The 15,870-nt window shown below is 39.8% G+C and overlaps 1 protein-coding gene across 3 annotated transcripts in view; it reads left to right on the forward strand.

Annotated features, from left to right (window-relative positions):
• The window catches only part of SCP2 (sterol carrier protein 2), a 98,776-nt gene that overhangs the window by 64,243 nt on the left and 18,663 nt on the right, over nucleotides 1–15,870 (forward strand). For all 3 annotated transcript variants that reach the window (XM_069479994.1, XM_069479995.1, XM_069479992.1), the window contains 2 exons: nucleotides 3,084–3,237; nucleotides 13,832–13,934. In XM_069479994.1, the coding sequence (XP_069336095.1) occupies nucleotides 3,084–3,237; nucleotides 13,832–13,934 (257 nt within the window). The remainder of the gene's footprint in view (nucleotides 1–3,083; nucleotides 3,238–13,831; nucleotides 13,935–15,870) is intronic.

Consider the following 15,870-nt stretch of genomic DNA (forward strand, 5'->3'; position numbering starts at 1 on the left):
AAAAGCTATGAACGTCATTTTAAATGGGAACATAGTACTTTGTTATATGGTGTGTAATAAGAAATATATGTATTTTTGGTCTTTGTCTACATTTCTGACACAGAGCCCCTAAATCCCTTGTCATTTTCTGAGTGAAAGGGTAATAGGAGCATCTTTTGTTATATTTGTTATCTTCTGTTAGTGTTTGCTCAATACAAAGTTCCGAAACCCCTCTGAATTTCCTAAGTGATGGGGAGTATCTGTTGTTAGTCATAACAAGCCTTTTGATCACATGGGAGTTTATGCTAATGAGATAACTCAGGGAGGGTCCCTTAGTTAACCTAAGGATGGTACTAGTCACCAGGAAGACCAAGTGATTAGAGGGTGAGAGAGTTGGGAGTTTCAGCCACACCAAACAGTCTCTAGGAAAGAGTGGGGTTATACTGGAGATCAAGCGATATCAAAACTCTCTGACAATGAGTTTTGGTGAGCTTCTTTGTTGTTGAACGCATCTACATGCTCGTGAAACCACCTTTACAAACTGACAAAGGGGTGCAAGGCAAGAGCTGTGGTAAGGGCCTAGCTAAAAATAATTAGCCACTGTCCCCCTGTTTGCTTCTCTGTAATTGCCACTCTGGAGCCACATAGCTGGCGGTCGTAAAGATTCTTAGCTTTCTCCATAGATAACATATCCTTTTTGAAACCTAAGGGTAGTTTCTGAGATATCTTCCAGGGCCTGCATTCCAGTGGAAAGGCTGACCCCCCCAGACCAGTGGCCCAGACCAAGGAACTGACTCAACTGGTCTTGTGAACCCCACCCAAGAACCTGGTCAGCAAAGAATACAATTTCTACAACCCTATGGTTTGCCCTGAACCCAGCCAATTAGGCTCAACTGCCTATGCCAAACTGTCTTTAAAAACCCTGTCTCCCAAATTCTCAGGGAGGCGGATTTGAGAAATTCCTCCTGTCTCCCTGCTTAGCGCTATGTGGAAATAAAAACTCTTTCTCTATGGTGAACCCTGCTGTCTCCGTGTATTGGCTTCCTCTTGGGCAGCGGGTAAATGAACCTGGTTGGGCAGCAACACTCGGACGGTAGCGCACCCCAACTCCATGGGGACAGTAGCTCCTATGTGTGGGACCCTTCCAGACTTCACTCTATTTACCTCTTCATCTGTATCCTTTATAATAAATCAGCAAACGTTAAGTGTTTTCCTGAGTTCTGTGAGCCATTCTAGCAAATTACTTGAACCCAAGAGAGGGGTTTGTGGGAACCTCTGGTTTGTAACCAGTGAGTCAGAAGCACAGGTGACCAGGACTTGGGATTGGCATCTGAAGTGAGAGCAGTCTTGTGGAACTGTGCCCTTGACACATGGGATCTGACACTATGTCCAGGTAGATAGTGTCAGAATTGAATTGAATTATAGAACATGCAGTTGGTGTTCACTAAATAATTGGCTTGCTGTGTAGGGAACACCCCCCCCACCCAAAAAAAAATCTAGTCGCAGAAGTATAGTGCGTGTTGAGAAGAAAGTAGGGAGAAAAAAGGGTTTGCTTTTTACATACGGATACCTCGTAATTTGTATAACCATACCCTACTTATTTCAGTTTTAGATTATCTAGTTTTTCACTGTTAAAACAATGTGATGAGCAGATAACTTCATGTGTAAAACTTTGCCTATTTCCATAGAATGGTTTTCAAGGCATTTTTTTTTTTTTTTACATTCATCTACCTCCAACAAATCAAGGCATTTTAAAGACTTTTAGTGCATTGCTTTCCAAAAAGGTTGTGCTGGTTTAAACTTTCACCAGTACTGTATGGAGGTAGCTATATTGCCATAGTTTCTCTGGCATTGATTATTCACATTTTTAAATATCCTTACCAATTCGATTGGTTTAAAATGGTATCTGCTTGATTTGATCCGTGGTGAAGTTGTTTTCTCAAATAATTTTAAACCAAGTCTATTTATTCTTTTGTGAAGGTAACTGGTAGTATTTCCCCACCGATGTGTATCCAAGACCAGTTTGAATACTTTTTGTTTTACATATCCAGTTAGGCTTTTTGTAATGCAGATTTCTAGTAAGACTTTTTGCCCGAAAGTTTGGGTATAATAGAATCATTTCAGTTTGACCTTCCTCATTAAGTTTCAAAATGTTCACAATTCAAAAAATCATTGCAAGGTGTGGAGCTACCTGTTCTAAAAGTGTTTGAGATATATATTCTTTAAATAAATAGACACTGCTTGGAAACTAAAAATAGCAGTTAAATATCTGGGGGGGGGGTGTTGAGGTTAATATAGGAAACTGGTCACAGGAACCAGAAGTTGTAGTTGGAGGTGTGGGTGGAAGGATAGGCACTGTAAGTAGTAGACGTGCAGAGCTGTGTCCCAGGAAGGTAAAACCAGTCTGTCCAGATAGAACAGTCTTAACTGTGCTGTCCTTCAATTGCTAGTCTGGTAGAGAGACAAACAAATGCAAATCTGCACTCTAATCTCAGCTCTGGAATTACCCTGCCTTGTGACCATTTACAGATTATTTAACCTTCCTGTTTCTTAGTGTTTATATCATTAGGTTCCTTTCAGCTCTAAAAATCTTTGATTTTATTATCCAGGGGACAGAATGTTATTCTTGTGAATCCAGAGCTTTTTTTGTTGGGAACTACTTGGGGAAAATAATAGGAAAAATTCCCCATACCCCAAAAATTTTAAGGGAAAGTGAACTCCCAAATCCTTGTTTATTTTCTTTAGATACATTAAAAATGGTAAAATTAAATTATTTTTATGCCATTTTTCCCAGGCCAGAGAATTGTATATTCAGTGTTTTCTCTTTCAAAATGCCAGAGAACAGCAGGTTGAATTAGTTTAAGGAGTGCAGGGAATTTCTTAAGCCTGGATATCTCTCTTAATACAGAGGTTACTTCGGGAGAGAATAGCTGCAAAACCTTTCAGTGCTGTAAGAGAAATTATGTAGGAAAACGTGGTCTCAGCTTAATCCAGTGCTTTAATTAAAACTGCGATTAAACATAAACCCTTTCTGGCTTGAGAAATCTGGTTGAGGCTGCTTTCTAAACCGGCCTACTCTTGACTCTCTGTGTTCGATTTGTTAGGTCTGGCCCAGTGTGCTGAACTCTGCTGGCAGCTGAGAGGGGAAGCCGGAAAGAGGCAAGTTCCTGGTGCAAAGGTGGCTCTGCAGCACAATATAGGCCTTGGAGGAGCCGCCGTTGTAACGATCTACAAGATGGGTTTTCCCGAAGCTGCCAGGTAAGTTGCATTCTGAGTTATGTCTGTCAAATTAATCTTTTTATCTCACTACATTGTTTTAATAACATGGCTTTAAAACTGGCCATTAGCTTTTAAATTAAACTGTATTTAGGAAAATTTTGTTAAAAAAGGACGCTGAACTAGAAGCCTGAGCTGGCTGGGTACTGGCCTTAGTTCTGCCAACCTGAGTAATTTAGGCGAGTCACTTTTTGATTTCCTTTCCCACAATTTGCTTTCTCCTCATAGCCTCCCAGGCTTCTGATGTGGTTTAGAGAAAGCCATCAAATGTACTGATTGGATCTTTGCAAATCTATGTTTCTGAATCTAGCTGAGCCCACATTGCTGCTAGAATTCTTTTTGTCTTTTGCTGACTTTCTTCCTCTGCTTCAAATGCCTGTGCTCCTCAAGTCTTCAGGTACTCTCTTCCCCATCCCCTCTCAGGATCCCTCAGTTTCCTTGCTCATCTCTCACAGAAGTGCACCTCTTCCCCAGAGGAAGAAAGTCCCCCTTCCTTTCCGAGGCCCAGCTTTTCTCTTTGCATGCTTTTGTTTCCAACCACTTTGTGTAACTCTGCTTCAAGTATTATATATACCCTCTTTTGAATCTTACCATATTTCTCTTTCTTTCTTTCTTTTTTTTTTTCTTTTTTTTTTTTTGGAGACAGAGTCTGACTCTGTTGCCTGGGCTAGAGTGCCGTGGCATCAGCCTAGCTCACAGCAACCTCAAACTCCTGGGTTCAAGTGATCCTTCTGCCTCAGCCTCCCGAGTAGCTGGGACTACAGGCATGCGCCACCATGCCCAGCTAATTTTTTCTATATATATTTTTTTAGTGGTCCAGATAATTTCTTTCTATTTTTAGTAGAGACGGGGGTCTCGCTCTTGCTCAGGCTGGTCTGGAACTCCTGACCTTGAGTGATCCTCCCGCCTTGACTTCTTAGAGTGCTAGGATTACAGGCATGAGTCACCGTGCCCGGCCTCCTATTTCTCTTTCCATTGACTCCTTTCTCTCTGTCAGCAAACATGTTCAGATCTTCCCTATTGTAAAGATCTATTTTTCTCCTTGCCTTAATTATTCTTTTTCATGATGAGCCTTTTATATTGAGCCACCTTTGTTTTTCTAAGCTGGAACACCTCACAGTCTAACTTCTTAATTCACCACTTCTTACCTCACCAGGTAAAGCCACCAATGGCCTGAACAAATTTTTTTTTTTTTTTTTGAGACAGAGTCTCACGCTGTTGCCCAGGCTAGAGTGCCATGGTGTCAGCCTAGCTCACAGCAACCTCAAACTCCTGGGCTTAAGCGATCCTACTGCCTCACCTCCCAAGTATCTGGGACTACAGGCATGCGCCACCATGCCCGGCTAATTTTTTCTCTATATATTTTAGCTGTCCATATAATTTCTTTCTATTTTTTAATAGAGACGGGGTCTTGCTCTTGCTCAGGCTGGTCTTGAACTCCTGACCTCGAGCGATCTTCCCGCCTCGGCCTCCCAGAGTGTTAGGATTACAGGCATGAGCCACCGGGCCCAGCCGATCTGAACAAAATTGAATGCCTGTGGCTCTATTTTCCCTCCTTACTCTCCTTAACCCTTCTGTAGATTTTAACATTAATTGACTCCTTTTTTTCTTTTGAAATTCTTGGAAATTATTTAATCATTTATTCATACTTTATTTTCCACAAAAGGTATGAGATACACTTCTTTTATTGGCTCTATTATGTTCTTACCTTTTACAAGCCCTTGGGTTTCTTCTTAACCTTCTTTATCTGCCCAGAATATAATTTCTGCTGTAAAAATTGTGTCTTTGTTTTAAAGCTCATCTCAAGTACCATCTCTCTTTGAATATCCACAGCCCTTTGTACCTTTTGGGGTACTATCCAATTTTGGATTGGTTGCAATGTATCTACTTTTTTTTTTTTTTTTTTGAGACAGAGTCTCACTCTGTTGCCCGGGCTAGAGTAAGTGCCGTGGCGTCAGCCTAGCTCACAGCAACCTCCAACTCCTGGGCTGAAGCAATCCTCCTGCCTCAGCCTCCCGGATAGCTGGGACTACAGGCATGCGCCACCATGCCTGCCTAATTTTTTTCTGTATATATTTTTTTAGTTGTCCAGCTAATTTCTTTCTATTTTTAGTAGAGACAGGGTTTCGCTCTTGCTCAGGCTGGTCTGGAACTCCTGAGCTCAAACGATCCACCCGCCTCGGCCTCCCAGAGTGCTAGGATTACAGGCGTGAGCCAGCCCGGCCATGCTTTGGTTTTAAACAAAGTAATTTTAAGCTACCCATTGTACATAATCTGATTTTCTTAGTTACTCATTTAGGCCACTTTGGAGCAACTGCTACATGTTAGGTCTGCCCCTACCCGCAATTATGGTTCCTCCAAGTGTGCAGGGAAGACAGACATATTTTTTTCAAAATGCTGTAGAAGCTCAGAGGAAGAAATTATTATAAAGAAAGTGAATTTGAACTGGGATGACTAGGATTGCCCAGCAGAAGGGTAGGGGAAGGGCCTTGGAGGTCTGTTCATAGGTATAGAGATTTGAAAATATAGGAACGGGGCTGGGCGTGGTGGCTCAGATCTGTAATCCTAGCACTCTGGGAAGCCGAGGTGGGTGGATCATTTGAGCTCAGGAGTTCGAGACCAGCCTGAGCAAGAGCGAGACCCCATCTCTACTAAAAATAGAAAGAAATTATATGGACAGCTAAAAAGATATATAGAAAAAATTAGCCGGGCATGGTGGTGCATGCCTGTAGTCCCAGCTACTCGGGAGGCTGAGACAGGAGGATCGCTTGAGCTCAGGAGTTTGAGGTTGCTGTGAGCTAGGCTGACGCCACGGCACTCACTCTAGCCCGGGCAACAAAGTGAGACACTGTCTCAAAAAAAAAAAAAAAAAAGAAAGAAAGAAATTATATGGACAACTAAAAAACTATATAGAAAAAATTAGCCGGGCATGGTGGCGCATGCCTGTACTCCCAGCTACTCGGGAGGCTGAGGCAGGAGGATCGCTTGAGCCCAGGAGTTTGAGGTTGCTGTGAGCTAGGCTGATGCCACGGCACTCTAGCCTGGGCAATAGAATGAGACTCTGTCTCAAAAAAAAAAAAAAAGAAAAGAAAAGAAAATACAGGAAGGTTTGGTGAGAGATTGTACTGTGTGGGTAGAGAGGGTAGATTATTTTGTGAGTGCTTGGGTAGAGGGACAGAGTCAGTACTATGTAGGTGATGTAACAATAGATTATGCTTCAAGACACTTCAAATACTATGCTCAGGAGTTTGGAATTTGTCCTATAGAATATGAATTTTAGCAAAAGATCATGTGATTATATTATACATTAGGTAGATCAGTCTATAAGCATTACTTTGAGTTGCATCATTGAGAGACCAGAGGCTAAGAATGCTTAGGAAGTTATTACAGTAGTATGAAGGAGAAATGTTTAGTGCTGTAACAGGGGCTGTGAAGGTGAAGAAGAGAGGTCATATTTAAGAGCTGTGACCAACTACATTCGAATTACAGATAAATTTTTCTTTAATTTAGACCAGATTTGAACATGAATATTGACTTTATATTATAACATCCTATTCATTTTATATAAGTGGGGAGCTTTTATGATACAGACTGAGAATAGGTTTGCATTCTGTACTCTTGTTAAATGAAATGCATTTTTAAAAAAATTTTTATTGATACATGGTAATTGTACATATTCATGGAGTACATGTTATATTTTGATACAAGCATATAACATGATGATCAAATCAGGGTAATTGGGACATGATTCATTTGAAACATTTATTATTGCTTTATGTTGGGAACAATGCAATGCATTTTTAAAACCCAACTTTGTTTTTCTTTTTTTATTAAAGTATAGTTTACATATGGCAAAATTCACCCTTTTTGTTATATTTCCACAAGTTTTGACAGACATGTATAATCATATAACTACCACCATAATCAAGATATAGAACAGTTCCATCACCCCTGAAAATTCCTTATGTACTTCTGTAGTCAACCTATCCCTTTCCCCTCTAGCCCTTGGCAACCACTGATCTGTTTTCTTCCCCTGTAGTTTTCCCTTTAGCACAATGTCATGTGAATGGAATTAAAAAGCCTCTGAGTCTGGCTTCTTTCACTTAGCATAATGCATTTTAGATTCATCCACTTATTGTGTGCATCAGTGATTTGTTCTATTTTATTGCTCAGTAGCATTCCATTCTATGGGTGTACCAGTTTGTTTACCCATTCCTTAGTTGAGGCATATTTGAATTGTTCCAGTTTTTTTAAAATGGGAAATTAAGTTAGCTTGAAAGTTTAACCCAAAGGGTGCTATTTGAAGATCCTAGGTGATATAAGAAGTTAAAAGTTAGAAGTAAACATTGTTTCTTTGGGAGCATTTCAGGTTGCTAAAGAAAAAAAAAAAGGAAGTAAGAATTGTTTCTGTGTAATGGTTACAACTGTGTGCATGCCCATAAACAAGGACTAGCAGAAGCAATACGGAAAAATGAATATAGGAAAATTATTGGAGTAGTGGCATTGTAGGTGATTAACCTTTTCATTCTCTGAATTTCTTTTTCAGTTAGACTCTTCATTTTGACATAATTTCGAACATGCAGGAAAAAAAAATTACAGGAATAATACAAAGATCTCCCATATACCTGGATTTACTAATTGTTGACCTTTTGTCTCATTTGCTTTACCATTTTTCCTCTACATATATATGCGTGTTTATATATATTCATATTTTTTTTTTGGAGACAGAGTCTCACTCTGTTGCCCAGGCTAGAGTGAGTGCCGTGGCGTCGGCCTAGCTCACAGCAACCTCAAACTCCTGGGCTCAAGCGATCCTCCTGCCTCAGCCTCCCGAGTAGCTGGGACTACAGGCATGTGCCACCATGCCCAGCTAATTTTTTCTATATATCTTTTTAGCTGTCCATATAATTTCTTTCTATTTTTAGTAGAGATGGGGTCTCACTCTTGCTCAGGCTGATCTCGAACTCCTGACCTCAAGCGATCCACCCGCCTCGGCCTCCCAGAGTGCTAGGATTACAGGCATGAGCCACCACGCCTGGCCCATATATATTCATATTTTTCTTAACTATTTGGGAGAAAGACAGAGACATTATGCTCCTTTATCCCTAAATATTTCAGTGTGTGTTTGTAAAAACAAGGGTATTATCTTACTTAATCACAGTTGTTATGAAAATAAAAAAATTTAACACTGATACAATACTATCACCTAGTCCAAAGAACATAGTCACAGTTCAACAATTATTCCAGGCCGGGCGCGGTGGCTCACGCCTGTAATCCTAGCACTCTGGGAGGCCGAGGCGGGTGGATCGCTTGAGGTCAGGAGTTCGAGACCAGCCTGAGCAAGAGCGAGACCCCGTCTCTACTAAAAATAAAAAGAAATTATCTGGCCAACTAAAATATATATAGAAAAAATTAGCCAGGCATGGTGGCGCATGCCTGTAGTCCCAGCTACTCGGGAGGCTGAGGCAGTAGGATCCCTTAAGCCCAGGAGTCTGAGGTTGCTGTGAGCTAGGCTGATGCCACAGCACTCACTCTAGCCCGGGCAACAAAGCGACACTCTGTCTCAAAAAAAACAAAAAATACTGTGAGGTGTATTTTTTTTCCTTGCACAGGAAAAATCCCTGAAAGCATTTAGCTGTCATATCTCTTTAATTTCCTTTATTCTGAAACAATTCCTCAGTCTTTTTTTATATTTCTTGACCTTGACTTTTTTGAAGAGTACAGGTACAATCTTTAAGAGTAGAATATCCCTCGATTTGCATTTGCCTGATGTTTCCCCATAATTAGATTCAGGTTATACATTTTTTGTAGGAATACCACTGAAGTGATGTTGTGCCCTAGATACACCAAATCTGGAGGTGCATGAGGTTGCTTGTCCCATATTGGTGATGCTAGCTTTAATCACTTGATTCAAATGGCATCTACCATGTTTTCCTCTGAAAGGTTGCTATTCTTTCCTTTGTAGTTATTAATATTAGTAATAAGTAATTTGTGGTGAGATGCTTTGAGATTATGTAAATAATCTCACCCGTTACCATTCATTTTAGCATCCATTGGTAATTTTCTAGTTTTATAATTCCTTTTGTATTTATTAACTGGCATTCTTTTTTTTTTTTTTTTGAGACAGAGTCTCACTCTGTTGCCCAGGCTAGAGTGAGTGCCGTGGAGTCAGCCTAGCTCACAGCAACCTCAAACTCCTGAGCTCAAGGGATCCTCCTGTCTCAGCCTCCCCAGTAGCTGGGACTACAGGCATGTGCCACCATGCCCGGCTAATTTTTTGTATGTATATATTTTTAGCTGTCTATATAATTTCTTTCTATTTTTAGTAGAGATGGGGTCTCGCTCTTGCTCAGGCTGGTCTCCAACTCCTGAGCTCAAACGATCCGCCCACCTCGGCCTCCCAGAGTGCTAGGATTACAGGCGTGAGCCACCGCGCCCGGCCTTAACTGGCATTCTACTCTAAGGAAGAGCTTTCTCTTCTCTCATTTTAAAATTTATTCATACATGTTTATACAGACATATGTATGAACTCATGAATTCTTATTTAATAGGTTATAATCCATTAGAATCAATTATTTTGATGCTCAGAATGCCCCTGATTTGGCTAATGGGAACCCCTTCAAGTGGATTCATGTGTCCCCATGATTCTTTGTATTCACATAATCCTCATAAAAACCCTGCATAGTAGGTATTATACCCTGTTTATAGATTCGGAGATTGATGACCAGAGTTAAAACAGTTTATCTAAAGAGGTCCTCAAGTGGTAGGCATCAAGGTTCTAACCACCATCTGAGTTCAAAGCTCCTGTTTGGTTGGCTACTCTGCACACCCAGTCTTTGACATTGTTGGAGCAAAACCTGTTTTAGGTCTATAATGAAAATTTTCAGGAATCTAGAGAATTCGTATACCAAGTAGGATATTCTGGTCAATCCTCAAGGTCCCTTTCAACGTTTTCCATATGAGATTTATTCCAGGAAATTATATGTATAAACCAATTTTTTTTAAGGCAAGCACAAAAATGAGGTTTATTGAGGAGAGAAAGCTAGGATTATAAGGCAAGAGCAAGACGTAGGTTTACAGGGCCTGGTACATATGCCACAGATAACAACCGGACCCATTGTCACAGCAAAGGGCGAGGAAAAGGAAAGCAGGGGGGGGGAAAGCCAAATTTAAAAATAAGTAAAACCAACCAGAATTTAGTTTCTACTAAAAACTTTATATATAAAGAAATCATGAGGAACATCCTTTTGCAAATCTGAATAATCTGAGTTTAAATTGGTATATATTCAGTTTCCTTAGGGCAGGGTACATATCACAAATTATAAGGATGAGGGGGTTACAGAAATATTGATTAAATTTTACGTATTGACTTCTTATCTGGTTAATCAGTTGCTTGTTGAGCTTTTCAAAACAAGCAAGATAAGGCAATATCTGAGACCTATGAGAACATGTTAAAAGGTGGCAAGTTTGGAGAAAGGCACAATGATTAAAAGCTGAAAAAGTGGACCATTCATGAAATGTAATTGGCTTGTGGAGGAGAACTAGATATGTGTACTTGATTTTAGTATACTTATTTAGATTTTTTTTTTTTTCTGAGATGGGGTCTTGCTGTGTTGCCCAGGCTGGTTTCAAACTTCTGCCCTCAGTGATCCTCCCACCTCATCCTCCCAAGTAGCTGGGATTATAAACATGAGCCAGTGCACTTATTCAGACTTACGACTAAAAAGATGATATACCATAGATAATTCTGTTCTGAATGGAATAGGAAAGAATTAGGATTTAGACAAGGGAGAACTCAATGCAATTTCAGTTCCATTCAGTCACTATTTATTAAATGCTTCTTGTGTGCTGGGAACTGGCAATACAAAAAACAAGTTTTTTTTTTTTAAAGATGTGGTATCTGCTCTTGAGAAGCTGACATTTAGTAGGGTTTCACAGAAAAGGGGTTTCCTGGGCTGGGTCTCGAAGAGGGAAATGGAATTGGCCAAGATGGAGGTATTCCAGGTACGTGGAACAGCTGCGGGGAAGGCATGGCAGCGCGAGGTAGTGTTGTGTGCTCTGAGGACTGCTGTAGTCAGCACAGTTGCAGCTTAGGTTCCATTCCTTTTTCATAATATTTATATGATTCCTCTAGTAGGCTCACTTTTCAGCTTCTCAAGACTTTCCACACCACCTTTCACCCTCATTCTTTACTGATTACTTTGCCTTATACTTTGTTGAGAATATAGAAGCCATGAAATCCAAACTCCCTCAACTTCCATCCCAAGACCTATAGACCCACTAAAATCGCACCCATCTGATCCTCTTTATTTCCTCGAGTCACAGGCCACTAGATTCCATCCTCTGTCACCTTCTCAAGATGTCTCTCCTTCTATCTCCTTCCCCTGGTCTATTACCATTATCAGGCATACATGCTCTGATGTGTTAATCTTGAAACAAAACCATGCCTTTCTTAAAATTCCAGCCTGTTCAGTAACATGGATGAACCTGGAGGACATTATGCTAAGTGATATAAGCCAGTCACAGAAAGGCATACTGTATGATTCCACTTAAACGAGGTATCTGTAGTAGTCAAAACCACAGTAGAGTGGTGGAAAAGTAGAATGGTAGTTGCCAGGGCTTGGGGAAAGGGAGAATTGGGACTTTAATGGGTAGAGAGTTTCAGTTTTGCAAGATGAAAAGAGTTATAGAGATGGATGTGGTGATGGTAGTACAATATTGTGAATGTATTTAATACCACTGAACTGTACATTTAAAAATGGTTAGGGTGGTAAATTTTATGTTGTGTATATTTTACTACAATAAAATTTGGGGGAAAAAAAAATGTTGCAGGACTCTCATATGCCCACATCCAGAAGGAAATTCTACATTTCTTTAAAAGATTAGTCAAAATAAAGATGTCATTTTTATCCCACCCCTCCCAAAACACAAACCTTCCTTGATACACACTTCCCTCCAGAGACCACTTCATTTCACTGTTCCCCTAAAACTAATGTCTCTAAAGAGCCACGCTATCTCTATTTCCTTCTCCTATTCATTCTTTAATCCACTATAATCTGACCTCCACCCTCCACCATTTAAAACTGCTTTTGTCAAGGTCATCTGTACTTTTCATGGGCCAGGTCCAGTGGGTGCTTGACTTTTGGGTAGCATTTGGCTTAGTTTTCTCCTCCCTCCTGGAATCTCTCTCCCCTCCTGGCTTCTGTGACACCACGCTCTTCAGGTTTTCCTCTTGCATCACTGGCTGCTGCTTTCCCTTCTTCTGTCCCTGACCTCTGAATAATGGGATTCTAAAGGGCATTGTCCTAGGCACTCTTCTTTCTCTATAATTCTCTTTTGATCCATTCCCATGGATTTAAATGCTTTCATTATGCTGGTGATACCGCATCTCCGGCCTAGACCTCTCTGCTAAGCTCAGGATTCTCATATTCAACTGCCTTCTTGTCTCACAAACATGTCATGCTTAACATGCCTAAAACAGAACTTTGATCCCCTCTGCTCCCACTGCATTCTTTCCTTGTCTCAGTCAATGGCACTACCATCACCTGGTGGCTCAGGCCAAACACCTGGATAATCCTTGCCCCGTCCCCCTTATATCTCCCTCCAGCAGCAAGGCCTGTGGATTCTTTTTCTATGTTGAATCTATTTCCTTCTCTCCATCTCCACTGGCAAGCTGCCTCCCAGTCTAGGCTACTATCCTCTCCTATCTGGACATCCACAACAGGGGTTCTTGCCCACCCCAGCTCCTTTCATTTTACACAGTGCTGTAAGAACAATCAGAAATCAAACTGTTTCACTTCCCTGTTATTTCTGTGGCTTCCCAAATTTCCTACTTTGGCTGCCCTGCATGATCGGATCCCTGCCTAGTTCTCCAGTTTCATTGTAGTGACTGTGGTCTTGTTTTACATTCTTTTAACATGCTAGACTCCTTTCTGTTCATACCTAACACTTGAAGCTCTGGAGCCATAACAGTCATGGCTATCGTGTTTTATTGTGGCCCAGGTACTCTGCCGGGTGCCTTCTGTATAGGATTCCATTTGATTGCACAAAGCCATTGGCACCTTCCATCTTCTTCCCTACCTCCCCACTGGGCACCGGGATGAAGTGACTGGCTCAGAATCATTGCCAGTGAGTGGACAAGGCCCTTGGCGTCCCAGCCGAGGACTTCATGGCTGTGAAGGCTGTGCTCCTTCCGCCACATCGGGCACACCCTACACATAAATATAGTCTTTATCCCCTGTAACCTGTCTTATTTTTTTATGGTAAAGATATTCTTTATTGATTTACTTATTTTTGCCTGTTAATTGTCTCTTTCCTCCACTAGCATATAGTGTTCATGAGTAAAGCTTCTTTGGCATATATATTTTCAAGAACAATTCCTGGCACCTAATGAGCTCATTATTAGTTGAAAAAATGGGAAGAAAAGCTTAATTGTTTTATGTGCTCACTAAAGATCTCCTTTGGATAAGAGCCACACATCTTTATTCTTAGGGTTTTTGAAAATTACTATTGTATAAATGTTGAAAAACTTAGTACCTGTGTGACTCTGTGAATTGAAACTGATTCTTTCCCCCAGTTGTTTTAGAACTCATCAAATTGAGGCTGCTCCAACCAGCTCTCCAGGTGATGGATTTAAGGCAAATCTTGTCTTTAAGGAGATTGAGAAGAAGCTTGAAGAGGTAAGATTTGTCTGAAATATTACCGGGAGCACCCTGAGGCTAGAGGAAGCAGACACAGGTTTCCGGTGTTGCCACAGGTGGTACAAGTTGAAAATTTATCCCATGTCAAGTATTAAGTGTATTTAGATTTCTGAGTGTCTATTAAAGCTTCCTTGTAATTCTAGTAAGAATGCATTTCACAACTGTATAAATCTCCAGATTTAAAGAACTACAATAAATACTGTTAAAATTGTTATTCTTTTTTTCTAAATCCTCTTTGTCAAAGAGATATTCAATTACGGACAGAGTTCATATGTAAAGAGGTTCTAATTTATTTTGGTATAATTTCCTTCTGAATTAAAAAGATCTTACTTAGAACTATTCCATTTCTTCCAGAAGTAGAAAGGGAAAAAAAAAAAAGAATGATTCCAAAGAATAGTATTTAAAATAAGCCTTTAATATAATAATAATAATGTACCTAATATCAAAATTATTTTTAAAAAGAAATTGTTTGATTTTTAAGTAGTTTTTAATTTTTTTGTTGTAAACATGATGCTAATTTTAAAAAATTTACACTATACAGAAACCACATAAAAAATAAAAATTTAAAATCTCCCCAAATTCTGCCACTCAGAGTTCACTAAAATGTTAACAGTGGTTAACATGCTCTGTCAAACATCTTTCTCTGTGTATATAAATTTACAATTCTACATGACTAGGGTCATATAATATCTTTTTTTTAATATCTGGTTTTTTTTTAAATTATGCTATATATACAGATCTATTTTTATGTATAATATTAACAATTAGTTCTTGATAGATGATAATCATGCTAAGGCAATCTAACAGTAATTCTTCTTTCTCCAAAAAGAGAGTTAATCTTGTCAGGCAAAATTAGATATTTATTTCATTGTTTCAAACTTAGAAGCATCTTGGGATTTCATTATTGATTTTAGATTTGAGAACATGTAAGGCGTGGTTACAGCCATAATCACAGTTCAAATTACACATCTGTTAAGGTGATCAAAGTGGGCTGAAATAAACAAAAGGATTCAGAATGTTCAGCTGTGTATTTCACTCATGTTAGAGCCACAGTGTGAGAGGCAAACATGGTGCATATCACATAACTCCCTTCTTGCAGGGCAGAGGACTTATTAACATCTAAGATGGTTGCAGTGTGGTTGGGAAAACAGCTAATGTAACTGTGTCTTGTGAAAGGACCCATTGTTTGCAGGATTTTTGTAATGATCCACAACCTTGCTGAGGGTTTTTGTAATGATCCACAACCTCTGCCAGGAGCTGCAGACCTGTCCTGCTGCCATCTTGTGGGGATGCACCTGCATGGGGCTACCTGTTTTATAACCTGCTTTTTCCTCTTGACGGTATGTTCCATGGCCATAGATATAAATCCTTACCCTAATATAAATACATAGTATGTATTCATTTAACTAGCTTCCTATGATGAATATCAGGTCGTATTTAAAATTTTCAAGTAAAACAGTGTTGTAATAAATTTACTTTTGCACTCATCTTTAAGTGCTTATGCCATGGTCAATTTAGTATGAATAATTAAAGAGAGGAAATTGTTCGGTGATTGGATATGTACATTTTGCATTTTGATACATATTACCAAACTACCCACCAGAAAGAAGATACTAATTTACAAACTTATTAACAATTCATGAGAGTAATGGTTTTTTCCCCCCCATACCTTCTCCTATACTGTATTGGGTGGTTTTTAAAAAATATTTGTAGCAGGGTGCAGTAGCATGTGCCTGTAGTCCCAGCTAGTTAGGAGGCTGATGCCAGAGGATTGCTTGAGCCCAGCCTGGGCAACATAGTGAGACCCAGTCTCTTAAAACAAAATCAGACTTTGCCAATCTAGTCAGAAAAAAAAATTCATTATTTTTTAAAATTTCTTTCATTATAATTGTCCCTATAAAATGAAGTTGAACTC

This window comes from Eulemur rufifrons, chromosome 8 (assembly GCF_041146395.1).
Source record: "Eulemur rufifrons isolate Redbay chromosome 8, OSU_ERuf_1, whole genome shotgun sequence".
In the NCBI taxonomy this organism is placed as follows: domain Eukaryota; kingdom Metazoa; phylum Chordata; class Mammalia; order Primates; family Lemuridae; genus Eulemur; species Eulemur rufifrons.